We start from the raw sequence: 18,330 nt of genomic DNA on the forward strand, positions 1-18,330 counted from the left end.
GCTTGTATCTGCTTAGATTCACATGCGACCCACCCTTCCTCCCCTCCGAGAGAAGGCGCATGATTGCTTGTAGTCTTACCTTTCTGTCCATCTGCTTGGATTATCTGTACTCGCGCTACTCCTCATGCTACCTCATGTCCGAAAAAATACAATCTGAGGATCCTAGACGCGTGAGGGATCTTGGGTACAGTGGACGTCACACTAGGGATAGTATTACTGGCACGCCCTGTGTCGACACCCATTTTCGAGTTTCGAAAAACAAACTGTAATACTCCGCAGCTTCCACTAGATGTCTGCCTATGCACAGCATGTGAATCTAAGCAGATACAAGCATCAGAAATACAAAACAGAACTGAAGCAACGGCGGCTCAAGCTATTTATACCATCAGTGACATCGACAGAGTACGGAGTACGTCGAGGGACAATCGACGCCACAACCTCGAGCACAGCACCATCTGCCGAGGATTTTTTTTTTTTTTCGAAGCAGCGAAGCTGGAGTTAACGATTTATCACAAGATGAGGAATACGTGGGAGGAACATCCAGTCAAAAGAACGTTACAGTTGGTAAGTAACTTGCGCTTCATTTAGCAGGTGTGTTTTTCTACATGTTCTTGGGTCAATTTGTAAAGAACAAGTCGGTTTCAGACTCGCTAGAGGAACAGAATCAGCCCTACTATCCATCTGGGATCACCTAAAAACAAACGCAGACTCCAACACAACCTCAGCTCTGATTCTGCTCGACCTTTCGTCAGCCTTCAACAGTTAGTCGTGACACCCTAACCAAAAGATTGGAAGACTTGGTTATAACGGACATGGCACTACACTGGACTTAATCATTCCTAGCAGACAGAACTGAAACTGTATGGTCCTCACTATCACCACTATACTTCAACATCTACGAGACTTCAAATCTTCAAGAAATACAAAATCACATGATACAACTACGCAGCCGACACTCGAATCATCTTAAGCCGTTCACTCAACCCTAAATGAGTGTCTAAAAAAACTCTTAACTGGATGAACGCCAACAACTTGAAAATCAACCCAGGAAAAGACAAATCCTGATTATATCCAAAAACCAAGAGAACACCTACATTCCGTGGCCGATGGAAATGGGAACCGCGCTAACACCATCGAAGTTAGTAAAGATCTGGGAGTCCTGATGGAGAACACCCTAACCTTAGAACCAGAAATAAATGGAATAATCAAATGCTTCTTCCTCCTTCACACAAGAAGAATCTTACCTTTCATCTCCTTCACCCGCAATAGTCGCCCTCCTGTCTAGAATAGAGTACGCAAACAGCCTCTGTCTCGGGGTGCCAGAATACCTCCTGTAGAAACTACAAAGCTTTCAGAATGCAGCAGACGGACTGCTCAAACCATCCAGAAGAGACCACATCACTCCAGCACTAAAAATACTACATTGGCACCCAGTCAAACATCGCATCACCTTCAAAACAATGTGCATAACACACAGGGCAGTCAGAAGACAGGGAGCTGAATTCCTACAAAAGAAAATAACAATCTACAAGCCAACAAGACTCCTTAGATAAAGCAACAAAATCCTCCTGGAACAAAAACCATACCTCAGAAAAAAACTAGGGGGCGCTCCTCCTCCCAGGTTTTTGCAGCTAGTTGGAACACCTCGATAGGAATGAGAAACACCAAAGACCACCTACAATTCGGAAAACTACTAAAAAACCTGACTCTTCAACACTGCTGATTCAAAATGTTATCAACCAAACGGGAAACACAAAGAACAGGATGACAGAATTTAGGATGACACTAACACCCAGAACTGACTAGGGGAAACTCCTACTATAACAAGAGAGACAACGCTAGGTCATTTAGGACACAAGCAACCCCATGAGGACAGAAATTAGCAAACCTGGCCAACTCCTTCCAACAACCTCACCCACTCCATAAACGCCACCAAGTATCATTTGAATAGAGTTGCGTGAATGTTAACAGTTGCCACACCTGAAACAAGTTGTGGACATTGGCATGGGCCGGGCCCGGTGGAGTTGTGAATGTCAGCAGGTGCCGCCCCTAGACATATTTGCGAACCTTGGCATGTGCCACGCTTCTAAGGGGCTGTGAGCGGTTGCCTGCGTGAGCAGGTGGATAAGGTTGTGAATGCCAACCACTGCCACATCTGGATGGAGTAGTGTTGGTTGACCGATCCCATGACTGGATTAGGAATGCTATCTGTGCCAGATTTGTGCAGATTCACAAACGCCTGCTTGCCCGCAGACCGGTTTGACGGAGGGGACCGGGGCCGAACTTGGACACGGTTATGAACTTGCGTGGGCGTCGTGTGTGGAAGAGACTGCGGGTGTTGGCTGGTCCCAGATCTGGATGGAGGTGCAAAGATGCTCGCGCACCCCACCTGGAGACATGGAAGTTTAGCGCTTCACTTCCAGACAGCAACGCCAATTAACCAATCCACTAACAATATCACCCCTCTGCATGCACCTCTCGAACCATAACCAAACACAACCACAAGCCTATAACGCAACAATCCGCACAAACTTCACTACAATACAACAACAAAACAAACCACACGACTCAGCACAACAGCACACAACTGTTACCGACCGGAAAACACCACAAACCCAGCAAACGGTGTTAACCGGGTTGAGGCTGCCAACAGCACATCACCGCTCTTGCACTTTTCCAGCTTATTACCACTAAGTCACCACCCCTTCCCTTTTCAGAGCTGCCAGGGGACCACTGTGATAGACTGGTGATAGTGCGCGGTAGTAATATCCTTTAACATTCACATTAGATTTGCATTTTTATGCATAATCTCCTCCACATGTGAGTCCCCCAGCACTAGACTTAGGGATTTTTTGTCCGTTTCTCTGGAGTGAATGGGAACCTTTTTCGACACTCACTCATACTCTTACGTCCCATCCCCTTGCCTCCATACTGCATGGGCATCCCTCGCGATGGACAGGAGACGGAACCTTTTTCACCAGAAAATTGCCTTCTCCTTTAAATTTAGAGGCGCGTGGTGGTGCGGCCCTGGGAACATGCATTGCCTTTACTCTGCCCTCTGGCACCACACCTCAGTCCACTTTTCTGCGTCGACTGAAACAGGCTGAATTCACCAGCGCTCCTTGTTTTGACTTCGGCCATGTAATTGCACGCGCGGATGCTTATTTTGTCTTTTTATCATTCAGGTACTCAGTTCTCAGGCGTCACGCTCCTCCCTGGCGCATGTCGACTACTACAGGGTTCAGCAGGTGTCCATCCTACGACAGGCTCTTCCCTGCTAAAGATCCCCACGCCCTCTGCCTACGGTGCCTTGGCCCTGACCACGGCTGGCATGCTTGTACCACGCTTTCCGTGAGGTCTTTGAAGAACAGACTGGCCAGGTGCACAGAGATCTTCCACAGATCGCCTCCAGAGGACCTGAAGGACTTAGTGTACCATCGATCAAAGCCCAAGGTAGGGCCACTTTTTCCAGCGTACCCCGCAATGGAGACTCTTCCCAAGGACTCGCCCGCACAGAAGGGACTGCCTTGGTCCTGGTACAAGCACAAGCACCGAGGCTGAATCGGCTACCGGCCGCCATGCCGAGGGGTCAGTAGATCCTCCCGGTGACAGTGCTGAGGATCCAGAAGCTTCTTTTACCCGGCCTTCTCCTGAGGAGCTAAACCTTAGTACCAGCATCCTGTCCGATGGGGTGCCTTTACGCAGTCTACTCGCAGATCTGCCGAGGGCGAGCCTGGCAGGCCTCCACCTGAGGATCAGGGTAGGCCCGATCCACACTCAAGAGTCCTGGGCGGGGCCCAGTTAGCATCCGGCCGACGCCTGTCCAGGGAAGGCAGGTGGTGGGCCATGTGTCGAGGTGGGACTGGTGTCAAACAGGTATGTGGCGACAGTTTATCCTTCTGTCGGGGAGGAGCCAAGTACCCCTACTCCACCTACCCCGCCTATATTATCTGAGAAGTATGAACCAAAGTAGGACATATACTACACCAATTAGAAGACAAGAAGAGGAGCAATGACTGTGCAGTACCCATAAGAATGCCTATACCTAAGAGAATATGGGAAATAAAGTATCCATTAAGGAAACCATACCTACATACAAGACAATATGATGGTCATTTGAATGCGATTCCTGATGAAACGAAGAAACGATGACCAGGATGAATGGTAACGTCATAAGAAACTGAATAGATTCCATAAATAGAAGATAATCTGAGAGGCAGACAGTTTATGAATAATGAAGTATTATACATAAGTGACATTTTGGGATCAAGATGAAGAAACTTATGCCACAAACGTGAGGAAGATATTTAGTTAGTTTAAACGCAGGCAGCAAAGCAATCGCGAAGCTAGCCAATTGCTAATAGTAAATGGACAGCGGCAAGCGCCAACAATACATATATACCTCATCGATGCATATGGATTGAATTAAAAATGAAGGTTCCACCACGCATATTGTAGTCTTGAACAAGGAAGGCTTCCAATTCAGTGGCGCAGTTACAAAAGCAATTGAATTAAACAGAATATATTTCAGCTAAGGAGTTGGATGAGCCAAAGAATCAAGGTCTTATCAGAACTAAAATTGGCTGACATTAGATGCATTTAACGTGAAAGAACAGAAGCTCTTGTTCAAGAAGGTCAAGTATAAACAAAGACGTCAGAGGACTATTGGAAAATGCAGTTAAATACATGAGAGGCTCAATTCATGATGTCCAGTCATGTGATGGAAGAAAGTTGGACGCAAGAGATCACACCTAAGCACGGAAGACAGACCGTACCCATACTCCTTAAAAATAAAAATCCCAGAGAACAGTACAAACTCGAGGCCAACTTCAGACACTAATTGACACTGATACATTGAGATGAGGGAGTGTTCTTTTTAATTGGTGGGAAGCTGGTATCGAGACACGCTCACCCGCACCTGGTTGTTCAGTCTGCATGCTGCTCACGTAGGTGGAAAGTTATTGAGGACCACGTAGTTGGGGGTCCTATAGTTGTGTAACCAATGGGACGTTGTACATTTAGTGACCTTCATAGTGGCCATTTTGAAGGGAAAGCTTAGTTGTCCCACTTGTTGACTATCCAATTATTTCTCTCCGTTACTCCATACAGATATTACACCTATACTTAGTAGTTCACTTGGAGCCATTCCCGCTTCCCGGTTTTAGAAGTTTGCCACGTAGGATGACGTTGGTAATGACGCAGGTCTACATGTTAGTAGTGAAACACATGGTCTATACATTTTTTTTTTTTTTTTTTTTTTTTTTTTTTTAAATGAGTTGAGTATCGAGCGATTGCTGAGGTTTGTTTGTACTCCCTGTTTTACTTACATCAAAACAAACTTTTTGCCAAGCTATTCATGTCGTCTGAATTATTGTTTGATTAAAATCTGCATCCCCATCCATCTTCAGGGTATTGCTACTCATCTTAGAGTTGGAAGTCCCCAGTTCACTTCCTTCGCGCAAGGCAGGTTCCTGCTGCATCCATACGGGTAGGGCACGCCACGACAACAGCAGCCGCCCGCTACCCTGTCAGTACCACTAACCCAGCCTGCAGGGACAGGTTCTTTGAAAAGTTCCTCGGGCTCATGAAGTCTCCTCGGATGGGTGGGTCATCCTCAGGGACGCCATCAGGGACTTGCTCCCTCCAATGGCTCTGCTGTAGGCTTCTTACAGGCCGCTCTGGTCCCTGTTGAGCCTCAGAAGCCCGCTCCGGCCCCCCAACCGTTTGGGCAGGCGGTTCCATAACAGCCCTGCAGCCTCCGGTCCCCGCAGCTCCTAGCACCCACTCTGGTGCCGGACCCTCCAGACCGGCAGGTGCACACAGAGGACGACGACCCTGATACGCCATCTTCAGCCAAGGCCTTCTACGAATGTCTGGCAGGGCTGGCAGAGTACTTGGGCCTTCCTCAACCAGAGGTCAAGCAACCAGCAGAGGGCCCTCTCAGAAGTCATCACACTACGTCCCGTGGCCAGAACGGTGATCCTGATGCAGAAGGACACAGTTGACTTGGCCAAAATGGGCTGCCTGGAAAAACTGCTCTCAAACGGCCAAGTCTTTATCCATCCTTACAAAGACCACGCCCAAACCGTACACCCAGTCACAGCAGTGCTCTGAGAAGGCGCGTACGTACGGAGGGTTCAGTGGCTTCCAAGAGCGGAGGTCCAGGCAGCCAGAAAAAGGTGGAGGGAGGAGTAAGTGCTTTTTCCAGTTTCCCAGCCCTCTTGCACCCCTACCCCCCCGCTCCTCCTCCACAACAGCCTCAGAGGGAAAGCAGGCATGACGCACCCCTTCGGGTCCACGTGTCTCCAGTGGGGGGGGGGGGGGGTGGGGGGGGGGGGGTGGGGGGTGGGGGAGGCTTGCTCTTCACACACATTTCTGGTGCCAGATTTTTGTGGACCCCTGGATCCTCTCCGTAGTCTCCACGGGGGTACTGCCTCCCTATCCCAGCCTCTCCTCCCCTCCACAGGTTGGGACAGCAACCCTTTTGGCAGAGATCTGGTTGCTCATCGAGAGCAAGGCAGTGGAGAAAGTCCCAGTCTCCCAGCGAGGCTTGGGCTTTTACTTCAGGATTTTTCGCCATTCAGAAGAACCAGGCGGGCCTGAGAGTTGTGCTGGACCTTTCCACCCTCAACCTCTCCCTAACTCTACAAAATGTCAAGATGGTTACGCCAGCTTAGATTACGGAGTCATTGTGCAGGGGGAGACAGGATGTGCTCCCTGGATCAGAAGGATGCATACCTACACGTCACGATCTGGCAGCCGCATCATTCCTTTCTACAATTCCGGATCATGGGCTGTCATTTCCAATACAAGGTACTTCCTTTTGGCCTCAACTCGGCCCCCTGTGACTTTACCAGGCTGATGAACTCTGTGTTGGCCCGCCTCAGGTCGCAGAGCCACCACATCTACCCGTACCTCGACTGGCTCGTCGGGGCTACATCTCCGGAAGCAGTACACCATACTTCCCACGCTCTTATGAACACGTCTGCAGCCTACGCAGTCTGACCTTCTTGGGCCTCATTTGGGACACGTGCTCCGAGTTTTTCCCTCAGACGACAAGATCACAGCCATCAAGAGGGCCACAGCACACTTCCTCAGCAGAGAAGTGACCTCGGCTTGATGGTACAACACCTACAGGGTATCATGGCAGCAGTCCTCTTGGCCGTCCCCCACACAACTCAGGATGAGGAGGATACAGCTGCACTTTGCAGCATCCTGGAACCAGGAAAGGGGCCATCAGTCAGATCAACGTTCCTCCGTCGCTTTACCCGGACCTTAGATGGTGGTCCAGGGACTGCAACCTGCAGACGGGCAAGCCTTTTCGGCAACCTACACCACAGGTCACCATCACCACAGACTCCTCTCTCGAGGGTTTGGGAGGGGGGGGGGCACCCTGGACAACCACTACGTCCATGACACCTGGACCCAGCAGGAGTACCACATCAATTGGCTGAAATTGAGGTCCATCTGGCTGGCGCTCAGGGCCTTCCTTCCAGTCATCGAGGGCAAGGTCGTCCTCATTCAGATGGACAACTCTCGACTAATATGTTCTATGTCAACAAGCAGGGAGGTTCTCGGACCCCCCCATAACCCCACCCCCCCCTCCCTACCTCCCCACCTCCACTGTGCAGGCTTGCAGTCAGCATGTGGGAGTGGGCCCTGGAGAACATCTACCTCAGGGCGGTCCACCTGCCGGGGAATCCAACCTGGAGGCAGACAGGCTCAGCAGACTAGGAGCGGACAACTACGAGTGGCAGTTGAACAACCTGGTGCTGCAGGAGGTCTTTTGAAAATGGGTTCCCCCTCCGGTGGACCTCTTTGCCTCCCAGGGCACAAAAGTGCCAACTGTTTGCCTCCTGGCAGGGTCAGAGCCGGGACTTCCTAGGCGATGCCTTTCAGATCGGAGGGGACGGAATGACAGCATACGCCTTTCCGCCCACTCCCGTGATTCACAGGGTGATATGCAAGATCAAGGAGTCTCGCCTCCTCAGCATCATCCTAATAGCTCCATGGTGGCCAGCCAGGCCATGGTTTTCGGAGCTGCTCAGTCTCTCGAGAGAGGCCTCCCATCCGCCTGCCGACGGGCCCAGCACATGTTCTGGCGCAGCAGGGGGGCGGGGTCATCCACCCCGCACCAGAGAAATTAGCCCTCATAGCGTAGTTCTTGAACATGTCACGCTAGCACATCTCAGCCTCTCTCAGGCTAAGCTAGAGATCATACAGGGCACCAGGAGAAAATCTACCAGGGCCCAGTAAACAATCAAGTGGACCAGGTTCTGTCACTGGGCAGACTCTAAGGGCTCCGATCCTCTGAAATGTTCCCTGGACGACATGCTCTCCTTTTTGGCGCATCTTGCCCATCCAGGCGTGCAGAGGGGGGGGACACTTGCCGCACCTACCTGGCTCAACATAGTCTTGGGTTCCCTGGCGCACCAACCATTCGAACCAATGGTGTTCGCGGACATCAGGTTGGTCACCATTAAAACGGCCTTGTTAGTCGGCCTCGGCTCACAGAATCAGTGAAATCCAGGCGCTGGTCGCCTTGGAGCCATACACCAAGTTTCACAAGGACAAGTTAGTCCTACAGACGCACCCAGCATTCCTACCTAAGGTGCCGCCCACATTCCATCTGAGCGAAGAAATTGCATTGCCCATGTTTTTTGCTGAGCCCGAAGACGAGGCAGAGTTCTGCACTATTCTATCTGGACAGGACCAAGATGTCTGCAAGTCGGATGCTCTTTTTATCACCTTCGGAGGATCAAGACCAGGGTATCAGGCCTCCATAGCCCGTTTGATGGTTTCGGCCATCAAAGAAGCCTACAAGGGACAGCACAATCCACTGCCGGCCAACATGCACGCCCAATCGGTCAGAGCCAAGGCAACGCCCATCGCTTTCCAGCGGCATGTCCCTTGACAAGTCATAAGCAGGTCGGCCACATGGGCCACACCTTCGGCTTTCTACAAGCACTACTGTTTGGATGCCGGCTCTAGAGCAGACGCGGCTTTCGGACAGGCGATTCTTAGAGACCTGTTTGCTTATGGAGGGTCGCCTCTCCACCCTGAGGCTACACTCGGTCGGTTGTAATTGCCCGTGCAGTATGGAGGAAAGGGGATGGGACGTAAGAGTAATTATAAGTTACCGTAGTGACTAGGGTAATCTAGCACGTTCAAGTGTTGGGAGGCCTCGTGTTTTGCTCCATGAGCTATTCTGTTTTCACACTTTTTTCACTAAAAAAGTTCTATTTTTGTCAAAGCCTGTGTGCTCTTTCACTCCTTTGACTGGCAAGCAGGGCAGGGATCCGTTTGTGTATTTCAATGCCCCTCAAGGGCAAGAATCAGTGAAGTTTAATTTAAGATTCCAGAAGGCCACTGGGCCTATACCGCACGCCGGACCATGTCGGTGAAGGAGGGAGGCTCCCTCTCCAAGCTCCTCTCTAGCTGCGGATTGAGGAACGGGTTTGTAGTGGACAAACGCCTCCTGTGCCTCGGTCTCCATCTGGACCACAGGGAAGCAGATATTGAAATCTGCCTTGGGTTCTCCAAGCGGACCGTCAAGGATAGTCTCAGTATGTTGGCAGTGTGGCTCAACGCCAAGTCCTCTACCCTGTGCGGCAAGCAGAGGCATGCCTCACCCAGGACCGGCCCGTCCGAAGAGCAGGCTTCTAAGTCCTTTGAGGGCGCCCCATCTGTGAGGGCCCAAGACCAGGCCAAGCACCGCAAATCTGTATCCGTCAAGGTTGCTGCGCAAGTGGGTCCCGCGATGGGCAGGGCGCGCTCCTCTTCACCGCCTGCCGCCTCCTTCCATCTCCAGTCATTGCTCCAGCTCCTCCATGAAGATTAAATCGGCTAACCCTGGGAAGCTGCAGGAGAAGCTGTGTAAAACCAAGGCACAGGGAAAAGTGTCCAACCTGCCCCTTAAGGCCCAGGTGGTCCAGGCGAAGTCATTCTCGATTGAGGTGGTGGCGGCCGCCCTCTGGAAGGCAAAAGGGGCTGATCCATTTCAGGGGGCCCCGGCGGCGCTCAGGGGTATTACTGCCCCCGAGCCGGGAGGCCTTGGCCAGGCCAGTGGAAAAGAGGATGCCATTCCTAAGCCTGAGACTGAGCCCTCATGATGCAAAAAAAGGGGGTGGGCGGGTGAGGAGGGCACATATTTCTTCCTCGGATGATGAGGATCTGGTATCCGTTCTGCCCCGGAGGACTTGGTGAATGACTACTGCGTGGGAATGCGGAAGCGGACGACGGCGGGAATGAACGTGGGCGGTGGGCCCAGCAAGCCCACCCACTCCCCAAGGGATGTATCGTTGGACATAATCTCGACCCTCCACACCATGGTGTCGGAAATCCAGAAGAGGATGCAGACTACTCCTCCAGCCCAAGCGACAAAGTCGCGTGAGACTAAATGGCACCCTACGCTGCCACATCAGTCTCTGTGCATACACTCCCCCAAAACACCTCCGCCCCCGGGATACAGGGACGGTGACGACTGACTGGGACGAAGTGGGGTTGTTCCATGCCATGGTCCCAGAGCATCTGACGCCAGAAGAGACCAAGAAGGAAGATTTCCTGTATCAGCTGCAGGAAGCCAAAAGGAAGACCGTTCTGGCGGTGCCTCTCCTGGATGACGTTTGGGGACGAAGGCCTGGCGCTGATGAGAAACTTGGCATCGACTCCAGCGAAGAGGGATAGGCTGGAGAAAAAGTACTGTGTGCCGGACTCCACACCCAAGTGCCTACATTCGCAGCCTTCCCCAGACTCTGGTCTCGGCAGCAGCGAGGAAGAAGTTATCTAACCCCTTTATCTTCAGCTTTTGTTTCCCCTGGACAGCAGAGGGAAGAAGTTGGATGCAATGCGTAGGAAAATGATGTACTCTGTGGCGGTGATGACTGTCGAGGCAGCTAACGCGCTTGCAATCCTGGCCAGATATGACGGGGAGCTGTGCTATAAGATGGCCCTGCTGCTGGAGTTTCTACCCGACCACAAGCAGGTTGAGGCGCTTTAGGTCCTCCAGGAGGGCAAGGTGGCATCGGAGCATGCCATCACTGTGGCCCTGGACACTGGGTTCCGACAGATAGGGAATGGTGTCTGCATCCATCGTGGCTGGTTGAAAGCCACCAACATCTGTCAGGAGGTCCAGACGAGGGTGCTGGACATGCCATTCGGGGACAACCTATTTTGAAGGCCATTGACGAATCCATGCAGGCCTTTAAGACTGACAGACGGCCCATTCCCTGGGCACTCTACAGCAGCATCGCCCATCTTTTCGTGCCTCCGGCTGAAAAACGGGCAGATCGTCGAAAGGCTTCAGCGGGGTGTCCTCTTCAAAACGTCAACCCTCCCCATCCACACACCAGGAGGCCTACAGAGGCATTCAAAGGTTTTCAGTGGCTGCTGATTTTGTCATTCCCAAGGTGGCACGCAGGCCCCAAAGCAGGATTGAACCGGCCGGGATGTCAAGCCTCCACCCATGCACCCCAGTGGGAGGCTGGCTGGCGGCATCGTCAGTGAGTGGGAAAAGATCTCGACCGATTGATGCTGGACGCTCTCGCCCATGGACACACTCTACAGTTCCAATTAAAGTGTCTGTGGATACCACTGGTGGCCCGGCAGGAGCGGCACCTCCCTCAGCTCCTGCAGGAAGTAAAGGCCACGATAAGAAAAGGGACAATGGAACTACTTCTTGGTAAAGACCGGGGGCTGGCGGCCCATTATAGACATGCAGTGTCTGAACATAATTCAGGATGGTCCGTTGCATCACATGCTCGGCCAATTGGAGGAAGGAAACTTCTTGACATCGCTGGATCTGGAGGGTGCATAGTTACACGTCCCCATTCACAAGAAGCATTGGAAGTTACAGCGCTTCGTGGTACGTGGAAGACACTGCTAGTTCAAGGCCCTTCCCTTCCCTTCGGACTGAAGTCAGCATCCAGGGTGTTCACGAAGTGCCTGTCCCCAGTGGCAGGCCATCTAAGTTTACAAGGGATACATGTGTATTCGTACCTCGATGACTGGCTCATTTGCGCCAAGTCAAGGGAAATAGCCCTCATACACACGGAGAGGACCGCCTGGCTGCTGATGGATCTGGGGTTTGTCATGATGCCTACCCCCGGGCATCCGGATCAAGCCCATCAGCCCCGGGAGCAGGCATCCAGACGTTTACAAAAACCCCAGCAGCCCCAGCCCTAGCTGCTGGGTTCAGTCCTGGCGCCGTAGGCACCAGGCTCATAGACATTACTTATCTCATGCAGACCATGCTGCAAATAAATCCAAGCCAACGTGAGGCCTGGATGGGACTATTTTACTACAGGGACTATTTTGTACTCTGGTGTGGTCCTGGGGAACTTCTTTCCTGGGACTACTTTGGAGGCTATTTAAACCATGCCCGAACAGCAGCACATGCTTAGTGTTGTTCTGCATCCAGCAGCGTGACTCTCACCGTGCCTGCAGCCAGCATCCAGTCTTCTGCCACGCCCGCCTCGAATCTGGAGCTCCTAGAATAAATGGGAAGAAAAGGACAAGGTTAGAAAACGAACTTACTTCAAATTCCTCACCTGATTCCGGATCCATTTCATCTCCCGACCTGGAAAGTACATCAGTCCTGCACGCGTCGCTTCGCCAGCTCCAGCACGGCGCCATACTCACCAGTTCTCACAGCATCTTTCGATCTGGCACTGTCCATCATTTCTTCGCCGTACTCCGGCTCCTAGAGACACAAGAATAACAAGGTGAGCCAAGGGAATCAACAAATACCTCTTACCACCATAGACTTACCTGATTTACCACCGGCGGTGTTATTCTGCACATCTTTATATGCCGCATCTGTAAAGAGGGAGAAAAACAACTCGTTAACGCATGCAATAGTTACCGGACAGCGTTGGGTAACACACTCTTACCTGAACGCCAGCAGCAGCTACGAGACCTTCTCACGAACTCAGTTGCAACTTAAGGAAGGAAGGGGACAAGAGTGAACATCGGGCACATTGAACTCTTTGAACTTGATACTTACCAATCCCGCCTGGGACTTCAGAGTCAATGCTTACCGGAACTCTCCCAATGCCTTCAAACCAGTGAAGTAACTGGTATCTACGCGCCCCTGCAAGACACGCAGGATGGAGAGCTCATCTTTTACAAACATAAGGTGAGGTTACTAAAGGGATATCGGAGGTGATTGGTGGGGGAGAGCGAGAACAGTTGGGAGGCCATCACTAAAACCCACAGGTGGCTAATCCCTGTCTCCACTTGCAGGAAAATACTTCTTCGGGTTCAGCAGACAAGACTAGGCGGGCCAGTCCAGACAGTCATCTCTGCACTACGCATCACGTTGACGGAGACCGCAGCTGTCCGGGTCCGATCGACACCCCTGTGGGGTCCAGGTGAGCGTAACAGGTTCTCTGTCCACTATCCAAAATCCTGCTTGATACGATAGCAGAACGTGCTATTCCTGGGGGCCAGGTTCAACACGGTCTCCTACCTGGTGGCCCCTTTAAAGTGGAACGTGGCGATGCTGGGCAAGGTGCAACAGCTGTTGGCACTGAAGACCGCCACAGTGCGGACCAAGTTGCTGCTCAGCATGTCGTGCATTTACCTGATCCGACTCTGCAGGTTGCGGATGCGACCCCTTCAGGAGTTCCTGGACGGTCATGGATTAAGGTGTCCGGAAGATTTGCAGACAAGATTGAGCGATGCAGTGTTGGGGCTTGCCGCGGGCACGGATTTCCAGAGACCCCTGTACCAGGAGACTCTCCATGGACGCTTCCCTGGCGGGCTGTGGAGCCCACACCGGACGTCTCCATGCCAGAGGCCTGTGGCTACCAGAGGAGAGGGATCCCCAGATCAATGTCCTGGAGCTGCGGGCAGTGTTCTGGGCCCTCAAGTAGTTCCTTCCGTCCCTCAAGGGCAAGGTGGTGGGGGGTCTTCACAGACAATACCACCACAATGTTCTTCATCAGGAGGCGGGGTGTACCAGATCCCTGGCGCTCTCCAAACAGGCGCAGGACTTGTGGCCCTAGGCCATTGCCAAAGAGATGTTCCTCATTCCTTTTCACCTGGCGGGAGTCACAAACGCCATCGTCGACTCCCTCAGCAGTGAGCTGCGCTCTTGCCGCGAGTGGGAACTTCGACAGGATCAAGTGGACAGCCTCTTCCTCAGATGGGGCGGACCCCGGATCGATCTGCTTGTGGTGGCAATTTCCAAATGCCAGAGATTCGTCAGCAGGTTTCACTTTTCAGGGACCATGAGGGATGCGTTTTCCTTCCCTAGGAAGGGCCTGGTCCTGTACACATTGCCTCTCCTGCTGCGAGTCATCAATCAACTCAGTGCCGATGCAGGTTGATCCTCGTTGCACCAGCGTGGCTGAGGCAGATTTGGTACCTGGATCTTATCCTGTCGGCGTTGCCCCCGGTCAAGCTGTCGGTGGTCGCGGGTCTGCCCGCCAGAGAAGGTGCAATCCTACATCACAACCCAGGATCGCTGAACCTGAAGGCTTGGCTCCTGCAGCTTTCGAGTTCAGAGGGTATGAGCTGCCAGCGGACTGCAGGGAGGTCCTTGACAGAGCGTCGCCTCTAAGTGCCACAGGACCCGCAGATTCTTCCACACTTGTTGTCCTTGGCCAAGGTGGGGCTGGTGCACGCATCCATCAAGGTGCCTTTGGCGGCTATCTTTAGCTACACAAGGGCTCTGGTACAGTCTTCTCTTTGGTCCCACTGCCTCGTCAAGAAGTTCCTCAAAGGACTGTTTGAATTGTTCCCACCGCTGGGGTGGGTGAGATCCAGGAGTTATCCTGCAAACAGCCGTGTCTGACTTTAACGACACAAAGGTGGTGCTGCGGCCCACCCCTCCTTCATGCCAAAGGTTCAGTTGGAATTCGACCTCAACAAGCCTTTGGTGTTGCCTGTATTCTTTAGAAAACATTCGCTGGCTGAAAGGACTTTGCACCCGCTGGATGTGGCTTGTGCTCTTAATTCTATGGCACATATGAAGAGTTTCTGGAAGACGTCTCACCTTTTTCGTGAACTTTAATCCTGTGAACCATGGTAAGACCTTGTCCAAGGCTTCAATCTCGAGGTGGCTCTCTGGCTGTTTTGCACACTGTCACTGGTTGGCACACCGACCACTGCCCCTGTCTGGTGTGCCCCTGCTGGACATCTTCAGGGCCGCTACATGGAGGTACACACACACCTTGACAAGATTCTACTGCGTTGACAAGGATTCCAGAGGGGAGTGCAAGCTCAGCCTAGCAGTGCTACGCAACCTGTTCGCTTGAAGGTGAGCCTGTTCGGAAGGTAAGAGTAACTGCTTCTGTTGAGTCTTTCCACCTCCTGTGGTTGTAATGTCGTACTACTATGTATTTATTCATGTGAATCCATGCCATGCCCCATGCTAGAGAAGGAACACTTTATTTACCAGTAACTATTGTTCTCCAGCATGGGTCTGGCATGGATTCACATGCGAATCCTCCCTCCTGCCCTTCTTGGTCATACTGCCACTTTACGTGCTACCAAATCTGAAGATGGCTGCCAGAGGAGGGGCTTAGGGAGAGGGTAGTCATTGGCTGGGGGCATTGTGACTGAGTCCAGTGATTGGTTTAGAGTAGAAGTACAGTTGGAAAGTGAAAATGTTTTTTCTTTTATCAAGGATTCCTGGCCTGACAGGGAATATTCATGAGCATGTGAATCAATGCCAGACCCATGCTGGAGAACAATAGTTACAGGTAAGTAACTTGTTCATTCTGGCCTGTACAGCTTCATGACTGTCACAGCTATCTTAAGGAGGTGATCTGAACCATCATGTACCCAGTGCCAACCCCTAAGCCCTCTTCAGCCACTGAACCTAGGACCCCTTCATCCCCATTGATGAAACCAGTAACTTCTGTCAGTCTCGCCAGTGATTATAGGTACCCTAGGAGTGGTCAACAGGAATATTTGAGTAAGAGGATAGTGCCTTTACTGGTTTACAGGGATTACATTGGTCCAAAGTCCATTCTGTAGCACTACCCTAAACTGGCTGTGTGCGGTGGTTTACCAGACAGCGGCATGTCCACCTCTGGTAACGTCTGGTGTGGTGGAATTTGGAGTGTCCCCCTAATTTGTATTCCTTAGTGCATTTCTGCAAGATTTCTACAAACTTTAGTACTAGATGGTTTGCTAATCTAAGAAAAGCCATAGAAACAAAGTACCAGAGATAAAGACTTCAAACACATTAGTTTGCCAGTGGCTTCCCAAAATGTACCTTTGGCTACTAAAACAGTGTATCGGCATCCCTGTCCTCAGAGTAGAGGGACCAATAAAATGGGACTACAGAAATGAAAATGATTGTACGTCAAATGTATACATGGTGTCCCTTTTTGCTAATTGCAGCATGTATATGGAGGGAGTTCTTGATTGGATAAAAGGAATGTTGAGTACAGGTATTTGTTAATACATAGGGCTGTTTTGTGATTTTATAAAAATATAATTTTGAAATTTGTCAGGCAAGAATCTGGGTGTGGAACTGAGGGTCTAGTATCCTCTGCATCCTATATCCTGATTTAGTTCTTGCTCCAGAGTATTAACTATTCCATTTGTATGTCTCAAAATGTATCCTACAATAATGCTTTTAAGCTGGACTCGGTCAAATGCCATACCCTTGAATTTTTGCAGAAAGAGCAATGATATAATGCGGTGGACAGTGTAGTGGATGGCAATCCAGTACATAATTCCTTTGCAAAGCACTTGAATTTTGATGTTTTATTGTGCTGCTTATAATTGTTTTTCTGTTTTTTTTCTTTTAGAGTCGACTCGCTAAAATTGCTGGCAAAATTAAGAATCAGAGATGAAGACAGATGTGCTTTTTAATGTTTCTTTTGTTTGAATTGTACACTTTTATATTTTGTATTTTTGTAATGCTAGTTAATTAAAATGTTATTGGTGTATATCCAAGTTTCAGTATAAACTAGGCATCGTGTCGTTCTTCCATGTGTCGTCTACTTGACATGGCAACAACTGATTTTCCAGTCCTATCTGACAGGCTGTTTGCTCAATTTTTGAACTGTAAATAGTGATTGTGAGCTTTTCATATTTATATATATTTAGTATCAAGTCATGGCAAAACAACTATTAAAGCTAATGTATTGTCTGAAATTGTAGTTATGACATGAATAATTGTATGTATGGGAAGATTTCTTTGCAGAAAATGCCTTTGGTTCAATTTCTATGAAATGGTAGCAAGTTCTAGCAAATTTTTGAATGGCTTGGCTTTGAGTTTGACAAATAACTCTGCATTCACTTTGTCAATAAGGCCGCATATGGCCTTTCTGTTTGGAACAGTGTGAGAAGGAATAGGTGGTGAGAAAACCTGGGTGACCTGACTTGCATAATTAATTTTTGTTGAATTTCTATTGTTTGTTATTCGGCAGCCCGTCTATCGATCAATTATGCTGGATGGGGTCTGTGCACAGAAATGGAGCATTAGTTGATGGGATTGCCTCGTACAGTTTTAGCATAATGTGCATATTTATTTCGGTTGCCTGGCCCTCCCTTTCCTAACTGAATGGGATTGCCTGCAATGACATGCAGGCTTGCAAAGCAGATTCAACTCATGCTCTCCACTTCGTCTCTTTACATAAGCAGTCCGCATGCAAGGTAAACTGACCCATGCAAGCGTGTCTGTGTGCTGGTCCTACTCTACTTTAAGACCACAAACCACTGCACTAAACATCCTGTTTTTCCACACACATGGGAGAACCGTGTTAAGAAATGCTTAATCCATCCTTGGCTACTGTTAAAACAAATGTATGTCTCCACATCTATAGTTGGTGTTAAACCCCTGAGCTGGAAACATTTTAAAGGTTTTAATGACTTTCATCCTCTCCCTAGATAATCTTTGCATACAATATAGTGGCAATGTTTTATTCAAATGGGGCAGTCATTCCTTTTCTCTTCTCTATCTGGTCATATTTGGGATCTTTGCCATTTACTGCTAGCATCCCATAATCTAAAGTAGGGGGAATGAAGAAGCAGACTCCGTAAACAGACTTGTGTCCTATGAATGGGAGATAAAACAAACTGGTGTAAACCGGCTGTGCAGTAGGACCCCAACTGGCCCATAGAGCTGGAGGTTTCCCAACAGCACTTTAAGATGAGAAGCTGCACCCTTGAGATGGATGGGGGTGCAGATTAATACACTTGCATCAAATCAATAATGACAACTCTATAGTTTGTGATTATTGGGAGTCAGGGAGTTTATGAATATCCGCAATCGTTCGATCTTCCTTCTCGCTTCAACTCCAATTAATTTCCGAAAAAACATAACATTTATACTAAACTAGTCATCACTGACGTGTAACTCTTAAAATT

The 18,330-nt window shown here is 50.2% G+C and overlaps 1 protein-coding gene across 1 annotated transcript in view; it reads left to right on the forward strand.

Annotated features, from left to right (window-relative positions):
• CDCA8 (cell division cycle associated 8) overlaps window positions 1–17,117 on the forward strand; it is a 289,896-nt gene extending 272,779 nt beyond the window's left edge. The window contains exon 11 of the mRNA XM_069622652.1: window positions 16,767–17,117. Coding sequence (XP_069478753.1) covers window positions 16,767–16,811 — 45 coding nt within the window. The 3' untranslated portion in view covers window positions 16,812–17,117. The remainder of the gene's footprint in view (window positions 1–16,766) is intronic.
• The last annotated feature ends 1,213 nt before the right edge of the window (window positions 17,118–18,330 follow it).

This window comes from Ambystoma mexicanum, chromosome 11 (genome assembly GCF_040938575.1).
Source record: "Ambystoma mexicanum isolate Mex_15411 chromosome 11, UKY_AmexF1_1, whole genome shotgun sequence".
NCBI classification, from domain to species: domain Eukaryota; kingdom Metazoa; phylum Chordata; class Amphibia; order Caudata; family Ambystomatidae; genus Ambystoma; species Ambystoma mexicanum.